Source organism: Conger conger, chromosome 11 (genome assembly GCF_963514075.1).
Source record: "Conger conger chromosome 11, fConCon1.1, whole genome shotgun sequence".
NCBI classification, from domain to species: domain Eukaryota; kingdom Metazoa; phylum Chordata; class Actinopteri; order Anguilliformes; family Congridae; genus Conger; species Conger conger.
Genome location: NC_083770.1, coordinates 41,723,938 through 41,739,856, shown reverse-complemented (window position 1 = coordinate 41,739,856; position 15,919 = coordinate 41,723,938). Strand labels below are relative to the sequence as shown.

The window sequence follows — 15,919 nt, the reverse complement described above, 5'->3', positions numbered from 1 at the left end:
GCAAGGTAGACAAAACAAATATCAAAAGGAACTTAGATTAGATTGGGTAATGGTATGTTTGGTAATGTTAGGGGGGATGGCAAAGGTTTTGAACCTATCCCCGTAAAAGGTGTTCTAAAATAAGTTCGTTCTTATACATGCTCTTAACAGTCGCAGCTCTCAAAACAATTATCGTTCCTTTAAATAGTTTAGAGGTATCGTAGTGTTGTTAGCATACGAAACATATTATTGTAAAACGAAATAAAAACATGATTAGAAACCTAACATAAGCAGATCTTTGTTCGGTAACGTTTCCAGCACGTGTTGGTTGTATAAGCCTACTTGACGTTTCAGCGACATACGACAATCAAATTCAAACAACTCTGATCAGTCAGGCTAATTGAGTATCCACTTAATTCCACTCGCTAAAACGGATAAAAACGAAACTTGCACGATCTCAGACAGCTCATACCAATCCCGGATAGTCAGGAATACTCACTTGTTCAATTGATGTTTTTATTCCCTCGTGAAGCAGTAGCCTGGAGTCGTTTTCAGAGTACATACGAGCCAGTGGTCTCCTCGTCTTGTGAGGGGAAACAAGGTGATAGCTTCTGGCTGCCACGGCAACTTCTAATGCCATAGGAGTGGCCAGGGGCAATTAAATTGAGTAGCCTACAAGAGCCTCAGACCCTTGGGTTTTTCCCTAATGGAAACTAAAGCCACGTCACGCACCTGCTCCCCTGGATGAATCCGAGCCAGCCCATCGTAATCCTTTGAATATTATTTTTTTTATATGTTTCTAACATTGTTGAATGCATTTCGACTTCATGTTTGCGAAGGACTCCTCCGCGCCGACATCCTTATCCTTTTTGAGAAAGTATCCAATGTCCTGTGTGAGCAAGATTTATAATGGTTTGATTATCCGGCTTTGTGTATATGTCTGTATACCAAATTTGGTACAGCTGAAATGTTTTTTTTGGGGGGCGCTGGGGTGAAGCCCTTGATACATGTAGTTATATTACAATTTGTAAAGGCCGGTTGTGATGTTTAAATGTAGCCCATTTCGTTGCAGTAGGTGGCAAGAGGCTCCTTGACATGGCTTCTTGACATGAACATTACCCAGACGTTCATATTTTTAAATACATTTTCCGTAATAATCCTGAACAACAAAAATAATGGTCATAATAGTCATGCTTAGTAAAGCTCAAGGACATATTTTAAACTATTGACGAACACCACTTTTTATTGCATTAAATCCCGGTTTGGTTTCTTGTCAAACTCCACCTCCTACTGCTATCTCCCAGCTGAATCCGCGGCGAGGGATACAGCATCGATCAGGAGAGATCAAACTCCAACTGCAACCAAGTTATCCTCCACCGGAACAAGGAGAAAATGCCCCCGTAATTCAATCGGCGTCCTCCGCTATCAAATCATTGCCTGTTACAGGGTAGGATCTCCAGACTGCAGCGGCCATTATCGGCCGATCAGGAGGCCTGTTAGCGCTAATTGCTCCTCGAGAGAGCCCGGACGCTGACGGTTGATCCAGGCTCCGAGCGCGCTTTCATCCCTTTATAACCGACTGCTAAAATGGAAAGGCTATTTTGCAAATGCATCAAGGTTTTGAATATCTATAGTTCACCACACACAAGTTAATTTTTGTTCGATAAGGGGAAATAAAATCTACATTGAAGGAATAATAACAGCGCCCATTGTATGGGATTATAAGACCCTGTAATGTAGTGAAATGTTAACCAAATGGACATACAATATTAGAATTGGGAAGACTTTGATTCAGATAGCTGCTGTATAAAGTATAAACTATGCAAATTAAAAACCGCGTGATGTCCGAATGTTGGGGAGATTCCCTGAAATTCAGTTACTAAAATTAAAATAACTGTAAACCAGGCCTATTTGTTTCACATATGCAGCTCAAACGGTTCAGCAATTTTATGTTCAATAATGCATTTTATTTACAAGATCTTGATCAAATCTAAACAGTCATTGTGGCTTTGGCTAATGGAAAAGAGGCAGTATCCGAGTTTCACCGAGAGCAGACAACAGGTTCGCAGGGTATCAGCGCTTGAACACATCGACCACAAAGTGCCGTAATTCTAGCACGTTTTCAGATCGTTCTCGCTCACACATTCTCTGCGAAATATTCACACATTCCCTGTTTATCGACACTTCCGCAGTGTTTCTCCAGCTAACACAAAACACAACAACAACAGTTGTAAGCAGGGCATGTGCACAAAGGCACGGGTCTCACGCAAACAGGACCAGTAACTATGGTAACAGGGATTAAGAATTTTTTTTTAAGAACCTGAAGTCCAGGGGTTAAGGGAATCAAGCAGGTGTTGGGAAAGGTTAAGCCAACCCGTCCCAACTGCTGATCCAGGATCAGCTGCAGTGGGTTTCACATGATGGCTGGGGCTTGGGGGTGGGTTTGGGTAAACTGATTCTGGACCACAGCGGCACACAGAAAGCAACCTTAGCTGAAAGGGGCAGCAATGCAGTCACACAGCCATACGAATTTAGGTGACCAGATGTTCCCGCTTTGTGTGGTCCTGTCCCACATTTACACCTTTTGTCCCCCAAGGCCAGACAGTGACATCAGCCCCTCCTGCCTCCCCTCCACCATTTAAGACTTCATCCATGTCTGTTTGCTGTGAACAATCCTGTTCATTTCCACACTGTCCAGTAAGTCTCACGTGCCCCAGTACTCCCCAGTAAAGGTACTCGACCTACATTTCTTCACTGAACATCCAGCTGGTCACCACACAGCAGGGATCATCAACTCTGGCCCCCAAATCCGAATCCAGTCCTGGTTTTCCTTTCTCACGGGTAATTAGTGCTAACATTGGCCAGACTGTCTTCACACCTGACTCCCAGGTAAAGGGAGCGTAGAATAGATAGCAGGATAGATAAGATAGCGGTTCTCAGCCCTCAAGGACCGTCAGTTGCTGATCCCTGCCCGACACACTGACGGGGGGGGGGGGCCCAGGTGCTCAGAAGGGCAGCGTCTCCAGCCGGTCCATCAGGGACCGGATCCAGCTGGTCCCGTTGAGTAGCTTGGTGGTGGCGATGATGTACTCAGTCCCGCCGTCCTCCATCTGCGACAGGAAGCGCAGAGCCGCGATCTCCGCGTAGGTCACGCCCCCCAGGAAGAACACCAGCGTGGTCCTGTTCTCCCCCTGCTGGCCTGGAGGGGAATTACACCGTCAGGAACGTGCGCACTCCTTCTCCTCGACCTTAGTCCAGAGATACCCGCTTGCCAAACTTCTGAACCCCTCCCTGACCTACCTTACCAGTGACCTGACATCCATTCACAAATGGGAAGACATTTTTTAAATAAAAAATGTTCTGTGAAGAACACAAACTAGTACAACATTAGTTATTTAGCTGACAGTTTTATCCAAAGCGACTTACAGTTGGCTAGACTAAGCAGGGGCCAATCCCCCCCCCCCTATGTGGGGTTAAGGGCCTTGATTAAGGGCCCAACAGCTGCACAGATCTTACTGTGGCTACACTGGGCCTTGAACCACCAACCTTCCAAGTCAGAGTCATGCACCTTAACCACGACGCTAACGCACCTTATCCACCAGCCTCTTATTGGTGCACACAGAAATGAAAAATGCGTACCAGAAATATACAAAATAAAAATATATTTGAACCAGACGCAGCAGTAGGGGGTGCTGCTCTATGGTCCAGACAGGGGGCACAACCAGCACTCCCAGAATGGCAGTATGTATCCACTTATCTTCATAAGCACACTGACATTTGCAGAATTATACATGTTTGGATGGACCAAAAAAAAAAAAGGAGACATCGAAATATTAAGAGACCATGATTGTCTATCCTAGTCCCCCCCCCCCAATCTGTACACCCTTCAATAGCACCATGTGCGTGTGCATATATGCGTGGCTGTAATTGCTTTTGTTCTGTGAAATCTTTTTCGTTCAGGCAGTAATTACCAGACCCGACTGACAGGCAGAGACATGTCAGCCCCAAACCCATTGGCTCTAATTAACACACAACATGAAACAAATCTACACGGGGAATAACCATTTCAAATTTGCAGCCCGGTCGGTATTACTGACCATTTAAAGTAAACATCCATTTTCACAGACATTCACTGAAACTGTTGGGCAAAAACTCTCAGGGGTGTTTTGCAAGGAGTTTTGTAAATGAGTATTTGACAGAGGTGTGCTGTTCCTGTCCTGCAGTACAGCGTGCTGAAAGGCTGCAGCACTGAGTCCCAGCGTGTCTGCAGCTCCTGATAATACCTTGTTGGTGATGTCATCCCCCCCCCCCTGCCGCCCCCATGCACTCACATTCCCTGCTGCAAATCAGAGTCCACTCAGAGCAGAGCTCAAACACACAGGCCCACAGCTTATCTACAGCCAGCATACTGACAGGCATTCACAGACAGTGTTCAGCATTTTAATGGCCCCAGCCTTCATGTTTGCCCCCCTGACAGACAGCTGAGCAGACAAACACTGCAGCAGTGAAGTATGGGTTAGGAAACTGGGCTTGTAACACAGAGGTTGCCAGCTGCCTTCCTGAGCAGGGCACTGGTTTTGCACCCTTGAGGTACTTAATCTGAATCACTTCATACGGCAGTAATTATCCAGCTAAACGAACGGAGTGCACTTTCAAAACAAAAACAGACTCACTTCAGACCAGACCGAGGCCAAATATCTATTCTTTTTGGATTCAAATACTTTTATTTTGTTGAATGGATCTTGCTTGGTTCAAATTGAACCAACAAAGAGGACCAGAAGGCAGGGTTTGCACTTTTTGAGAGTAGTTCAGTAGGTTACAGTAATTCCAGTATTTGAATCCGAAACAATTATGTATTCGACTCTGCTTTGACTCTGGTCTGCTTTGGACATCGTTTCGGCTCCTTATGGCCTATAGCCTAGTGGTTAAGGTGCATGACTGAGACCTGGAAGGTTGGTGGTTCAAGCCCCATTGTAACCACAATAAGATCCATGTAGCTATTGGGCCCTTGAGCAAGACCCTTAACCCCACATTGGTCCAGGGAAGCCTGTCCCCCGGCTAAGTCTAATCTACTGTAACTCTCTTTGGATAACAGCGTCAGCTAAAGGAGAAATGCTTGTTATTATTGAGGCGCGGTTATTGCTGAGTCTTACGCTTTTTGTGGAGGCCGGCGGGGAGTTGCTGGCGCTCCTCAAAGTGAGGGCCGGGGAGCATCTTCAGCACCTCCTCGATGCTGCGCCAGCCGGGCCGAGCCAGCAGCTGCGTCAGACGCACACTGAGCGGGGCGTAGCCGCTGTACACGTACGAGATGTCGTTGGGGTTCTGGGACACACACACACACACCATACACGCATATACACATACACACAGAGACACACCATACAGACATATACACATACACACAGAGACACACCATACAGACATATGCACGCACACACACACACACCATACATACATATACACATACACACAGAGACACACCATACAGACATATGCACGCACACACACACACACACACACACACACCATACATACATACATACATACATACATACATACACACACACACACACCATACATACACACACACCAAACCACACCATACATATACACATACACACATACACACACACGCAGACACACACACACACACACACACACACACACACACACACACACCATACATACATACATACATACATACATACATACACACACACACACACCATACATACACACACACCAAACCACACCATACATATACACATACACACATACACACACACGCAGACACACACCATACATATACACATACACAGACCACATAGACCACACAGACACACAGAGACACAGAGACACACACACAGAGAATGCAGGGGTCAGTCTTACTATGACAGGAGCAGTTTGGTCAGGGCTGAGGGTTAGGTTAAGTTGTCCAGGGCCTTTTTCAATGACTCAGTAATTCAGAAACATCGGCTAATTTAAAATGGAATTCAACAGACCAGGGACAAACAATTATTTAATCAGCAATTATGATTCCCCACCCCTCTTCTACAAGTGCACATTGTACATTTTGGTTAATAACACGCAGAAAATCTCTGTAATCTGCAGGACTGTGGTTGGTTTGCTCTATAGCATTTAAATAAAACATTCTCGGTGCATATTTGACCCAGGTCTGACAGGAACAACTGACTGTCAGAGTTCCGGCTTTGATGCTTTTGGCAAGCGCAATCATTTCACTTAAAACTAGTTTTTTTGTGATTAATAAACATGCCCAAGAGCTGAGTGTGTGTCACCCTGTGGGGCTGCAGCCACCCTGAGCAGTGGTGCATTCTGGGCCACTCAGGCCCTGACTGACGCACGATAAAACCCTCTGTAGGTTGGCGAGCCCAAACACGTTTCTTTCCCCAGATCTCACTTGCTCATTGGCGTCTTCCATCCACAGCTTGAGGGTTTTCCGGATGGTCGGGTAACTGTTCCGCGTGCTGGTCTGAGGCTTCAGGAGACCAGTCTTCTCCAGGTTGCTCAGGGTCAGGATGTGTTCGTAGCCATATGTCTGGGTCAGGAGAAACAGGGACATTAGCAGCCAAGCTGAAGCAGGCAAGCGAATGCAACTAACAAGCCAAGCGGCCATTTTGGCTCTACCTGCAGGATCTCCCTCTTGTAGTGGTCCAGAACCTTCTGCTTGAGCCCGTTGTTACACACAGACTGCATGCTCACCAGGCGCAGGATCTTGATCAAGGGGTCCTTCTGGGCGATGCAGTCCTCGATGTAGGTGTTTACCTGGGGGGTCAGAAGGTTAGCTCTACACACCTCACTGCCCAAAATCCTGAGAACCCCCCCCCCCAACCCCCAAAACAGGCCAACGAACCTTGTCTGTGTCCACTCCAGTCATGAACTCCTGCTCCACCGTCAGGTTGTCAAAAAACGCTTCCGAGGCTGGAGGGAGAGCGGGCATTAACCAAAGAGCACAAAAAGGCCTGAACATGCGCTTTAACGTGTTCAGCGCGCTTTAACGTGTTCAGCGCGCTGTAACGTGTTCAGCGCGCTGTAACGTGTTCAGCGTGCTGTAACGTGTTCAGCGTGCTTTAACGTGTTCAGCATGCAACTGTGGTGAGCGAGGTCTACTGCAAAATATTTGTATGGCTGTGGTTTGACAGTGGCATTGACAGTGATATGTAATGTTCAATCCCAGGAGCAGTTTGTTTTTAAACACAGAGTTGACAGTTCCTGGAAAAGCTTGCCAGGCAGACACCCTTCTGTCGTTCAAGTCTTTCAAGTCAAGCCTCGTGCTGGATGCTCTAGACTGGGGATAAACATTAAGCCCACAGGCCTGTTCTCATCCTCTTTACAGCTACACGCTGCCTCCCTTTCCTGGGACGGCTTTCATAGAGGCAAAGTTTGGATGGTATTCATGAGTCATGTAAAGAAGAGTGTTGTTTTTCTCACTGGTGATGTCCTTGATGAGCTCAGCGATCGAGGTGTGATTGGCCAGGGAGCTCCGCGCTGCCTGCATGTGAGGCAGCTGGGACACAAACTGCTTGATCTCGCCCACCGTCTTGGCGTTGTGGCGTTCCTGAGGAGAAAAACAATGTTGTCACGCAGGCAGTGGTCTTAACACCAGGTTCACTCTCTCACTCTCTCACTCGGGAAGAATGAAGACCATTGCTCTGGAGCTTGTGGAAAAGGAGGTTACAGTTTGCCAGATCTGATTGCTGCAATCTGATTGGTTCTTGCCAGAGTTATGTTATTGGATTTGGCTTGAGTCACACCACCATGATGTGTGAAGTAGCTGATCGACTGATTTTTAGAAAAGGGGAATCTGTAGAATCTGGGACGGGCTTATCTCATGTTAATGTCAACCTGGTTAGGATCACAGCACCATAACTATGTGCCTTACAAGTGAGACTGAACAGGAAGTGTGGGACAGGAAGTAGGACAGGGTATCGAGGAAATTAGACGCAACAAGACACAGAGCAGACATCAGCTGAATCTCAAACGGGTTTTCATAGAGACTTCAATTAATAGGATTCTATTTCTCCGAGGACAAGACTGTTTTAATTATAGAGAAATGGGGAAACAGCTGGTTCCTGTGTGGAATATGAGCTTTGTGTTAGACAGGTCTAGGCATGACAAAAAATATAAACACACTTGTGACTCTAACAGGATGGCAGGGAGCCATGTTTTCTCATTAGCACATACTCACACAGACAATGCACCATGCCTTTTGTAATTAACATCTCTTAATTGACACTCCAGACCAAGGGCGTAATTAGTCCATGTCTGGGGATATATGCATGCAGATCACAACCCAAATATCCAGGGGAATAAACATCTTATAAAGATAATGTTCACTACTTGAGAGCATTTTAGAAGTATATACATAATTGTCTGTTTAAACAATAATGACATTAAATAGAATTTTTGACATATTTGGCTGAAATGAAACAGAAATGTCACGGGAAGGTCATGGCTTGTAATTTCATGTCCTTTTGTGAACAAATAATGTCTGTGATGACTGGCACTCCTGCGGCTCTCAGAGAAACTCCACATGATTACAAACATGGAGAGAGAGCCCTGAATGAAGGAGAGACCCAACTAGTCTGCCCAGATTAGCATGGGCCCCTGGCCCAGATTAGCGTGGCCCATATTAGCGAGGCCCCTGGCCCAGATTAGCGAGGCCCCTGGCCCAGATTAGAGGGGCCCCTGGCCCAAATTAGCAGGGCCCCTGGCCCAGTTCGGCTTGGCCCCTGGCCCAGATTAGTGCGGCCTCCAGGCCCAGATTAGTGTGGCCCCCTGACCCAAATTAGTGTGGCCCAGATTAGCATGGCCCCTGGCCCCACCTCGAAGGCGGCGGAGATGATCTTGGCCTTCTTGCTGAGAGCGGCGCCCACGGCGTTGAAGTTCTTGTCGCGGATCTCAGCGTACAGCTCCTCGGCCGAGTTGAGCGGCAGCTTCTTGGGTTCAGTGGGCAGGTCCCTCCCCCCCTCACCCTGCTTCTTCTGCGCAAACTTCTCTGGAGGCAACTTCACCTGGCCTGTACACACACACACACACACATACACACATACACATGTACACACGTACACACGTACGCACACACATATACATACACATATACACACACACACACGCACACACGCACGCACGCACACATACACAAATAAACACATAAAAAGATACATTTTTGAAAGCTGTTCTGGTGTGCTGCATTTTACTGGTGTGCTTTTCAATACTGCACTAATAATACCAACACTGCATAAAGCTGCCTAAAGCCAAAAGACCACGGTAGAATCTACCCTAGGCGTGCTGGGTAAAGCCTGTCCCAGGCGTGCTGGGTAAAGCCTGTCCCAGGCGTGCTGGGTAAAGCCTGTCCCAGGCGAGCTGGGTAAAGCCTGTCCCAGGCGTGCTGGGTAAAGCCTGTCCCAGGCGTGCTGGGTAAAGCCTGTCCCAGGTGTGCTGGGTAAAGCCTGTTCCAGGTGAGCTGGGTAGTGCATGTCCCAGGTGAGCTGGGTAAAGTCTGTCCCAGGTGAGCTGGGTAAAGCCTGTCCCAGGTGAGCTGGGTAGTGCATGTCCCAGGTGAGCTGGGTAGTGCATGTCCCAGGTGAGCTGGGTAAAGTCTGTCCCAGGTGAGCTGGGTAAAGCCTGTCCCAGGTGAGCTGGGTAGTGCATGTCCCAGGTGAGCTGGGTAAAGCCTGTCCCAGGCGTGCTGGGTAAAGCCTGTCCCAGGCTAGCTGGGTTTGTATTATTACCGTTGGTGATGCCGTAGATCTCGTCGATGAGGCCCTCGTAGGTGAGCTGCGTGGCCAGGGGCGTCAGCAGGTCCACGTTGCGGTCCAGGAGCAGCAGCGTGTCGAACACGGGCAGGATCTGCGTCTGGCTGCCCGCAAACTCCCTCTTCATCCTCAGCATCATGTTCGCCACGTGCTGCAGAGTCGGCACACACTGTCAACCCACCTCACGGCCAATACACACACTCCAACACACACACTCCTACACCGTGTGGAGCCATACCAGACAAAAACCCTAACCCCAGAACAATTTGTCTTGGTCGATTATCAAATCACATCAGACATGCGAATTCTCCATCCTTCTTTCTTTGAATGATGTGTAAATTTATAAAGAAACTTAAAGGTACAATAGGTAATTTCAGACTTCTAACAGCCAGGAGAGGAATAGCAGCAACAAACAGCTTCAAACCACAACACTGTTTATCCCTCCCTCTTCTCTGTAAATGCGCTGATGTTGAAACACAGGCAGAGGGTGAGCCAACATGTCAGAGAGCCTTTTTCAATGATAGGAAGGTATCTATAATGGTCTTGTAAAAATGTTTTAACACAAAAATCTCACCTATTGGACCTTTAACCTTAACCTACAATAATACATATTATAAAATAATCCTGGAAGTATGATGACCCAGGGATCAGACGGAGGTGGGTGCCGTCAGAAGGACAGACAGACGGTGCTGTCAGAAGGACAGACAGACAGTGCTGTAAGTAGGACAGACAGACAGTGCTGTCAGAAGGACAGACAGAGGTGGGTGCTGTCAGAAGGACAGACAGAGGTGGGTGCTGTCAGAAGGACAGACAGACAGTGCCGTCAGAAGGACAGACAGACAGTGCTGTAAGTAGGACAGACAGACAGTGCTGTAAGTAGGACAGACAGACAGTGCTGTCAGAAGGACAGACAGACAGTGCTGTAAGTAGGACAGACAGACAGTGCCGTCAGAAGGACAGACAGACAGTGCTGTAAGTAGGACAGACAGACAGTGCTGTAAGTAGGACAGACAGACAGTGCTGTAAGTAGGACAGACAGACAGTGCTGTAAGTAGGACAGACAGACAGTGCTGTAAGTAGGACAGACAGTGCTGTAAGTAGGACAGACAGACAGTGCTGTAAGTAGGACAGACAGACAGTGCTGTAAGTAGGACAGACAGGCGGTGAAAGGACTCACCCGGGCACACTCGCCCTTGCCGAAGATCTGGGGGATGGTACCGTAGAGGGCCTGCAGGGTCATCAGGCCCTTGGCCGTGTGGTACAGGCTGGTCTGGTCGTTCTCCAGGTAACACTCCTGCACAGGAGAAACGCTCCGCTCAGCTTTCAAATCAGGACATCCACACACATTCAGCTAAACAGTGAACGACCTTTGATACAATTAATGAAATATATTTTCATATAAAAAATGTATGATATAGAAACACTGGATAATTCCAGATAATAACATATTTTCATGTTATATTCATTTCCTGAATTGGCTTAGCTGAAATGGGATCGAATCTGCTGTACTTACATACAGGGGCATAATTTCAGAATGTGGGAAGGTATTTTGAGTGTGGGCTTTATGTTCAGTTTATGTTACAGCCATCTGTAAAAGTTCAGGGGTATGTATGTGTGACTTCCTATACATGCGTGTGAGTTTAGGTGTGTGTATTATGTGAGTTCCTGTACAAGTGAGTGTGTATGGTATAGGGGGCAATATAGTGTGTGTGTGTGTGTGTGTAGTATAGGGGGTGATAGAGAGCATGTGTGTGTGTGGTATAGGGTGTGTGGTACAGGGTGCAATAGACAGCGTGTCTGCAGTATAGGGAGCGATAGCGAGTGTGTGTATGGTATAGAGTGAGATAGAGAGTGCGTGTGGTATAGGGTGTGTGGTATAGGGGGCGATAGAGAGCGTGTGTGTGGTATAGGGTGTGTGTGGTATAGGGTGTGATAGAGAGCGTGCGTGTGGTATAGGGGGTGAGAGAGCATGCGTGTGGTACAGGGTGTGTGTGGTATAGGGGGCGATAGAGAGCGCGCGTGTGGTATAGGGGGTGATAGAGAGCGTGCGTGTGGTACAGGGTGTGTGTGGTACAGGGCGCGTGTGGTATAGGGGGTGATAGAGAGCGTGCGTGTGGTACAGGAGGCGATAGCGTGCGTACCCTGAACGCGCTCTCTGACTCCATGGACAGCAGGTCTCCGTCGTAGGGGATCAGGTCCAGGATGTACTCGTCGATGTTGGTGAAGGACTGGAGCACGCCCTGCTCCTTCAGGCGCTGCTCGCACAGCAGGCTGTGCCGCGGCACGAACAGGATGTGGAAGTCACGCGGGGACCGCAGCTTGTCCTCGCTGCCGTGGGAACACAGACACGCCGACATCACAAGAGCGCTAAAACACCCTTCCCTCTATTGCCTTGTAAACATTCACTCAGACTTATTGGTCTTCTGCTACTGTAGCCCATCTACTTAAAGGTTTTATATGTGTTGAGAGATGCGCTTCTGCATACCACTATTGTGACACATGGTGATTTACTGTCACCTTCTTGTCAGCTTGAAGCAGTCAGGCCAGTCTCCTCTGACCTCTATCATTAACATGGCGTTTTTCACCCACAGAACTCTCTTGATGTTTTTGTGTTTTCTGCACCGTTCTCTGTAAACTTCAGACTTCTGTCTGAAAATCCCAGGAGGGCAGCAGTTTCTGAGATACTCAAACCGCCCTGGCTGGCACTGAATAATCATTCCACGGTCAAAGCTTGATCACATTTCTTCCCAATTCTGATATTTGTCCGAACCACAACTGCACCCCTCGACCATGTCCGCATGCTTTTATTTCATTTAAAATTTTGATTTAATTGGCTAAAGAATTGTTCTCTCCCTCTCCACCTCAGCTCATGTGTGCTGAATGCACTGGAGCAAAATGGCAGTCCAGGTGCGTGCTACACATTGGCGGTGGTTGAGGCGAGTTTCCCCCGGTAAAGTGCTTTGCGTGTGAGAAAAGGGCAAGGTAAATGCAAGGTACTTTTACTTGCACTTGCTCCACTGGAAACACTGTGCTTGTTGTGTAGTTGTGTTGGAGAAGGGAGTATTGAGCATTTGCTTCTTGTATATTCCACTAGCTTTGTAGTAATTTGGAATTATTCTGGTCCAGCTACACCTGGGCAAAAGTCAAGGGATTGTGTTCTGGGTATTTACTTTCTGTAGTCAGCCTTTCCTACTAGACCATTTTCATTCCGATCAAACCATCCCGTTCAGCATCCCTGTCTCTTTTCTGCTCCATTGAGGATTAAAACTGAAAAGGTCTGCTACACCTTTTTCATTGACAAACCTTTCTAGTAATATTGCACGCTACTTTGCTGTTGATGTATGCATGTACATTGCATTTACAGAAAGGGTCACTATCTAATAAAACTAACTATTCCAGTCCAAAAGAAAATACTTTAGTGGCTGATGGCTAAACCAAGGGCAGTCTCTGTCCTTCTCCTCTACTTCTTTCAGAGGAGAAAAGTAAGGGAGGTTGGTAATCTGATTATCTGGTCAGCTGATTCATTCGGCATTTCCACGTTAGCCTAAATTCTATTACAGCTTTTTCCGAAGAGATAACAGGACACCCACCTACGGACATTCTCCGCAATTATGTCCATTAACTCCAATCTGGGCCGAACGAAGAAGATTATGTTTTTAACATCAGCTGCAGGAAGACGCCCTCCCTTGAGTGTAAACATCTTCTCCACTTCATGTTCCTACAAAGCAAAGAACCGCTCGTTAATGACGCTTAACCACACACACTCAGACACACACACTTTCTACAAAAACTACGATATAGTTCATACCTTCAGTAAGGAATACTGAGCAATTAAGCCGAAGGGTCCCGTTAGATATTCATCCCAGACGATGGCCTGTAGACAGTCAAGATAAACAATGTATTGCAGAGATAAGGTTAGCAGGACATGAGCATATTTAAATGCTGGTACGACGTTTCGTGTCCTCGTTTTAATAAGACATATTATATCCTATCGATATCTCGTCAATATACTTCGATACACTAGCATAAGGCCGTTGAAAGTTAATGTAATGGCGACTGTCAATAGACCAAGCCAGACAAATATAATCATCTAGGTGACACAGCGCTAGCTAACGCCGAATTGAAAACCACTGGGTGCAGTATTTTTAATAATGTACTGCCCGTGACTTTAAAATAGTAATGGGCGACATAGCTACCTAGATCCAAAGTATGTTTGTGGAATCGGAAATGTATGGATCGCCGAGCTTGCGCGGTAGCCAGTCAATGACCCAGCATTTCTCCAATCACACAGACTGCGAAACGAACTACATGTCGATTAGTTTTATACATTGCCACTTCCCTACCTTGCTTCCAGCGCATTTATCCAAGAATTCTCGGAGTTCTTTGCGAGCAGCTTCACGTAAAATGTTCAGATTCACTCTGCCGTAAGACAAGTGGGCCGCCATCTTTCTTCCTGTCACACAGCGAAATCATGTGACCATCTGAGATCGGGAGCGGTCATGTGTCAAAACAAGCGTTACTTGCTCCTCTCAAAGACAGAAAAAAACTTGTGTTAAATTCCTTAACGCGTATAGGCTAAATAACTTTCATTAACACTGTTATATTATTGCATTCATTATACAAATCTATTTTTTTATATCGTGCTAATTCTATTATTAGATGGTGGATTACATCCAGGCATTGGAATGTTTCAGAGCAAACAATTGTGATGCAGTGCAGGTGTTATAAACTATTAATAACACGGTGGCACATTGCAAATACAGTGTAAAAGTCGTCATTGTTTTATTCGGCAGTATATACGAAGAGGATGACCACTGCTAATATATTTTTTTATTGAGTTGAGTTATTCTAATACTTTTTCCTTGTACCCGTTTTGTGTCATTTTAAAAATATGCGTGTCACCTGGAATCTATTCACAAAGACTCCAAAAAATGGCTGTGCAGTATGTATTTTTTGTTTAAGCATGGACTAACACGACACAAATCAGTGTTAAGTTTTTCACGAGAATATCCACTAGGTGGCGGTAAAAACACAACTAATAAAAATCTTGCTGAGTTGTCGCTGTTGTTGAGGTTACTGCCTTTACATGATGGCTACCTTTCTGATGAAGTTTATGACGTCTTTTTGATCCTTTATTCTGTACTTATATTGTATTTTTATATGCAGTATGTTTCTGATTGTGTCCAATCAAATACAGTAATTGTAGTATGAGCAATATGCCTTCTGCAAAAAACGATTTATAAGACCATCCCTCAATCCAATGAATTTATCCATCACCATTATAACTGCCTGAGGGTCAGAGCTGACCATGTTCAAAACATGCATATGCTCACATATTTATATTGATTGCACAATACTTACAATACAACAATAGACCGCTGTATTGTATATAAGTATGCACAGGCTTGTAGGAGCCGCTTCTTGAAAAATACTCATTTGCATGGGCTCCATGCGGCCACATTGTACAAAATTTGACAGCATCCCTCAGACAGCTTTCCTCCATGAGTCCTGAGAAACACATGTCCTCAGTCCAAGATTCTTACAGAAAATTAAATATTAATATTTGCATAAAAGGGCGGCACGGATGGTGCAGTGGGTAACACTGCCGACCTCACAGCAAGGAGGTCCTGGTTTCGAATCCCTGTCGGCCGGGGTGGAGTTTGCATGTTCTCCCCGTGTTTGCGTGGGTTTCCTCCGGGTACTCCGGTTTCCTCCCACAGTCCAAAGACATGCAGGTTAGGCTGATTGGAGAGTCTAAATTGCCCATGGGTATTAGTGTGTGAGTGAGTGGTGTGTGTGCCCTGCAATGGACTGGCGACCTGTCCAGGGTGTGTTCCTGCCTTTCACCCAATGTATGCTGGGATAGGCTCCAGCCCCCCTGTGACCCTGTTGAGGATAAGCGGGTTAAGATAATGGATGGATGGATGGATGGGCATTTGCATAAATACTGCAAAATATATTTGACCCCGCCTTCTCTAAGTCCAGCCTCTATTCCATTTAAAAAATACATAATAATTGAAGTGTCACTGCCACCCTATAGGTGGCGCTACAGCGCAACTTCAAAAATGTAATTTTCAAATTATTTTACAGATTGTGTATGGAATACACACCAAAGAAAATATGGATGGTATTTGTTATTAGGTTTGCAGTCCATGACAAAATAC

At 46.3% G+C, this 15,919-nt stretch overlaps 1 protein-coding gene across 1 annotated transcript; it reads right to left on the bottom strand.

Moving 5' to 3' along the window:
• Window positions 1–1,924: 1,924 nt before the first annotated feature.
• vps33a (VPS33A core subunit of CORVET and HOPS complexes) lies at window positions 1,925–14,253 on the bottom strand. The gene is made up of 13 exons (XM_061260726.1): window positions 14,099–14,253; window positions 13,564–13,629; window positions 13,346–13,473; window positions 11,897–12,083; window positions 10,933–11,049; window positions 9,732–9,906; window positions 8,823–9,016; window positions 7,429–7,555; window positions 6,851–6,918; window positions 6,625–6,762; window positions 6,398–6,535; window positions 5,133–5,301; window positions 1,925–3,178 (listed from the first exon to the last, which is right to left on the bottom strand). The coding sequence occupies exons 1-13, from the start codon at window positions 14,198–14,200 to the stop codon at window positions 2,985–2,987; spliced, it is 1,803 nt and encodes a 600-aa protein (XP_061116710.1). The 5' UTR covers window positions 14,201–14,253; the 3' UTR covers window positions 1,925–2,984.
• Window positions 14,254–15,919: the final 1,666 nt, after the last annotated feature.

Excerpts from the sequence above, each read along its gene's own strand:
- vps33a (XM_061260726.1), bottom strand. The coding sequence starts at position 14,200 with ATGGCGGCCCACTTGTCTTACGGCAGAGTGAATCTGAACATTTTACGT. Across the intron at positions 12,084-13,345 it reads ATTGCGGAGAATGTCCGTAG|CGAGGACAAGCTGCGGTCCC; the intron begins GTGGGTGTCCTG and ends TTCCCACGGCAG. Across the intron at positions 11,050-11,896 it reads AGTCAGAGAGCGCGTTCAGG|GAGTGTTACCTGGAGAACGA; the intron begins GTACGCACGCTA and ends TCTCCTGTGCAG.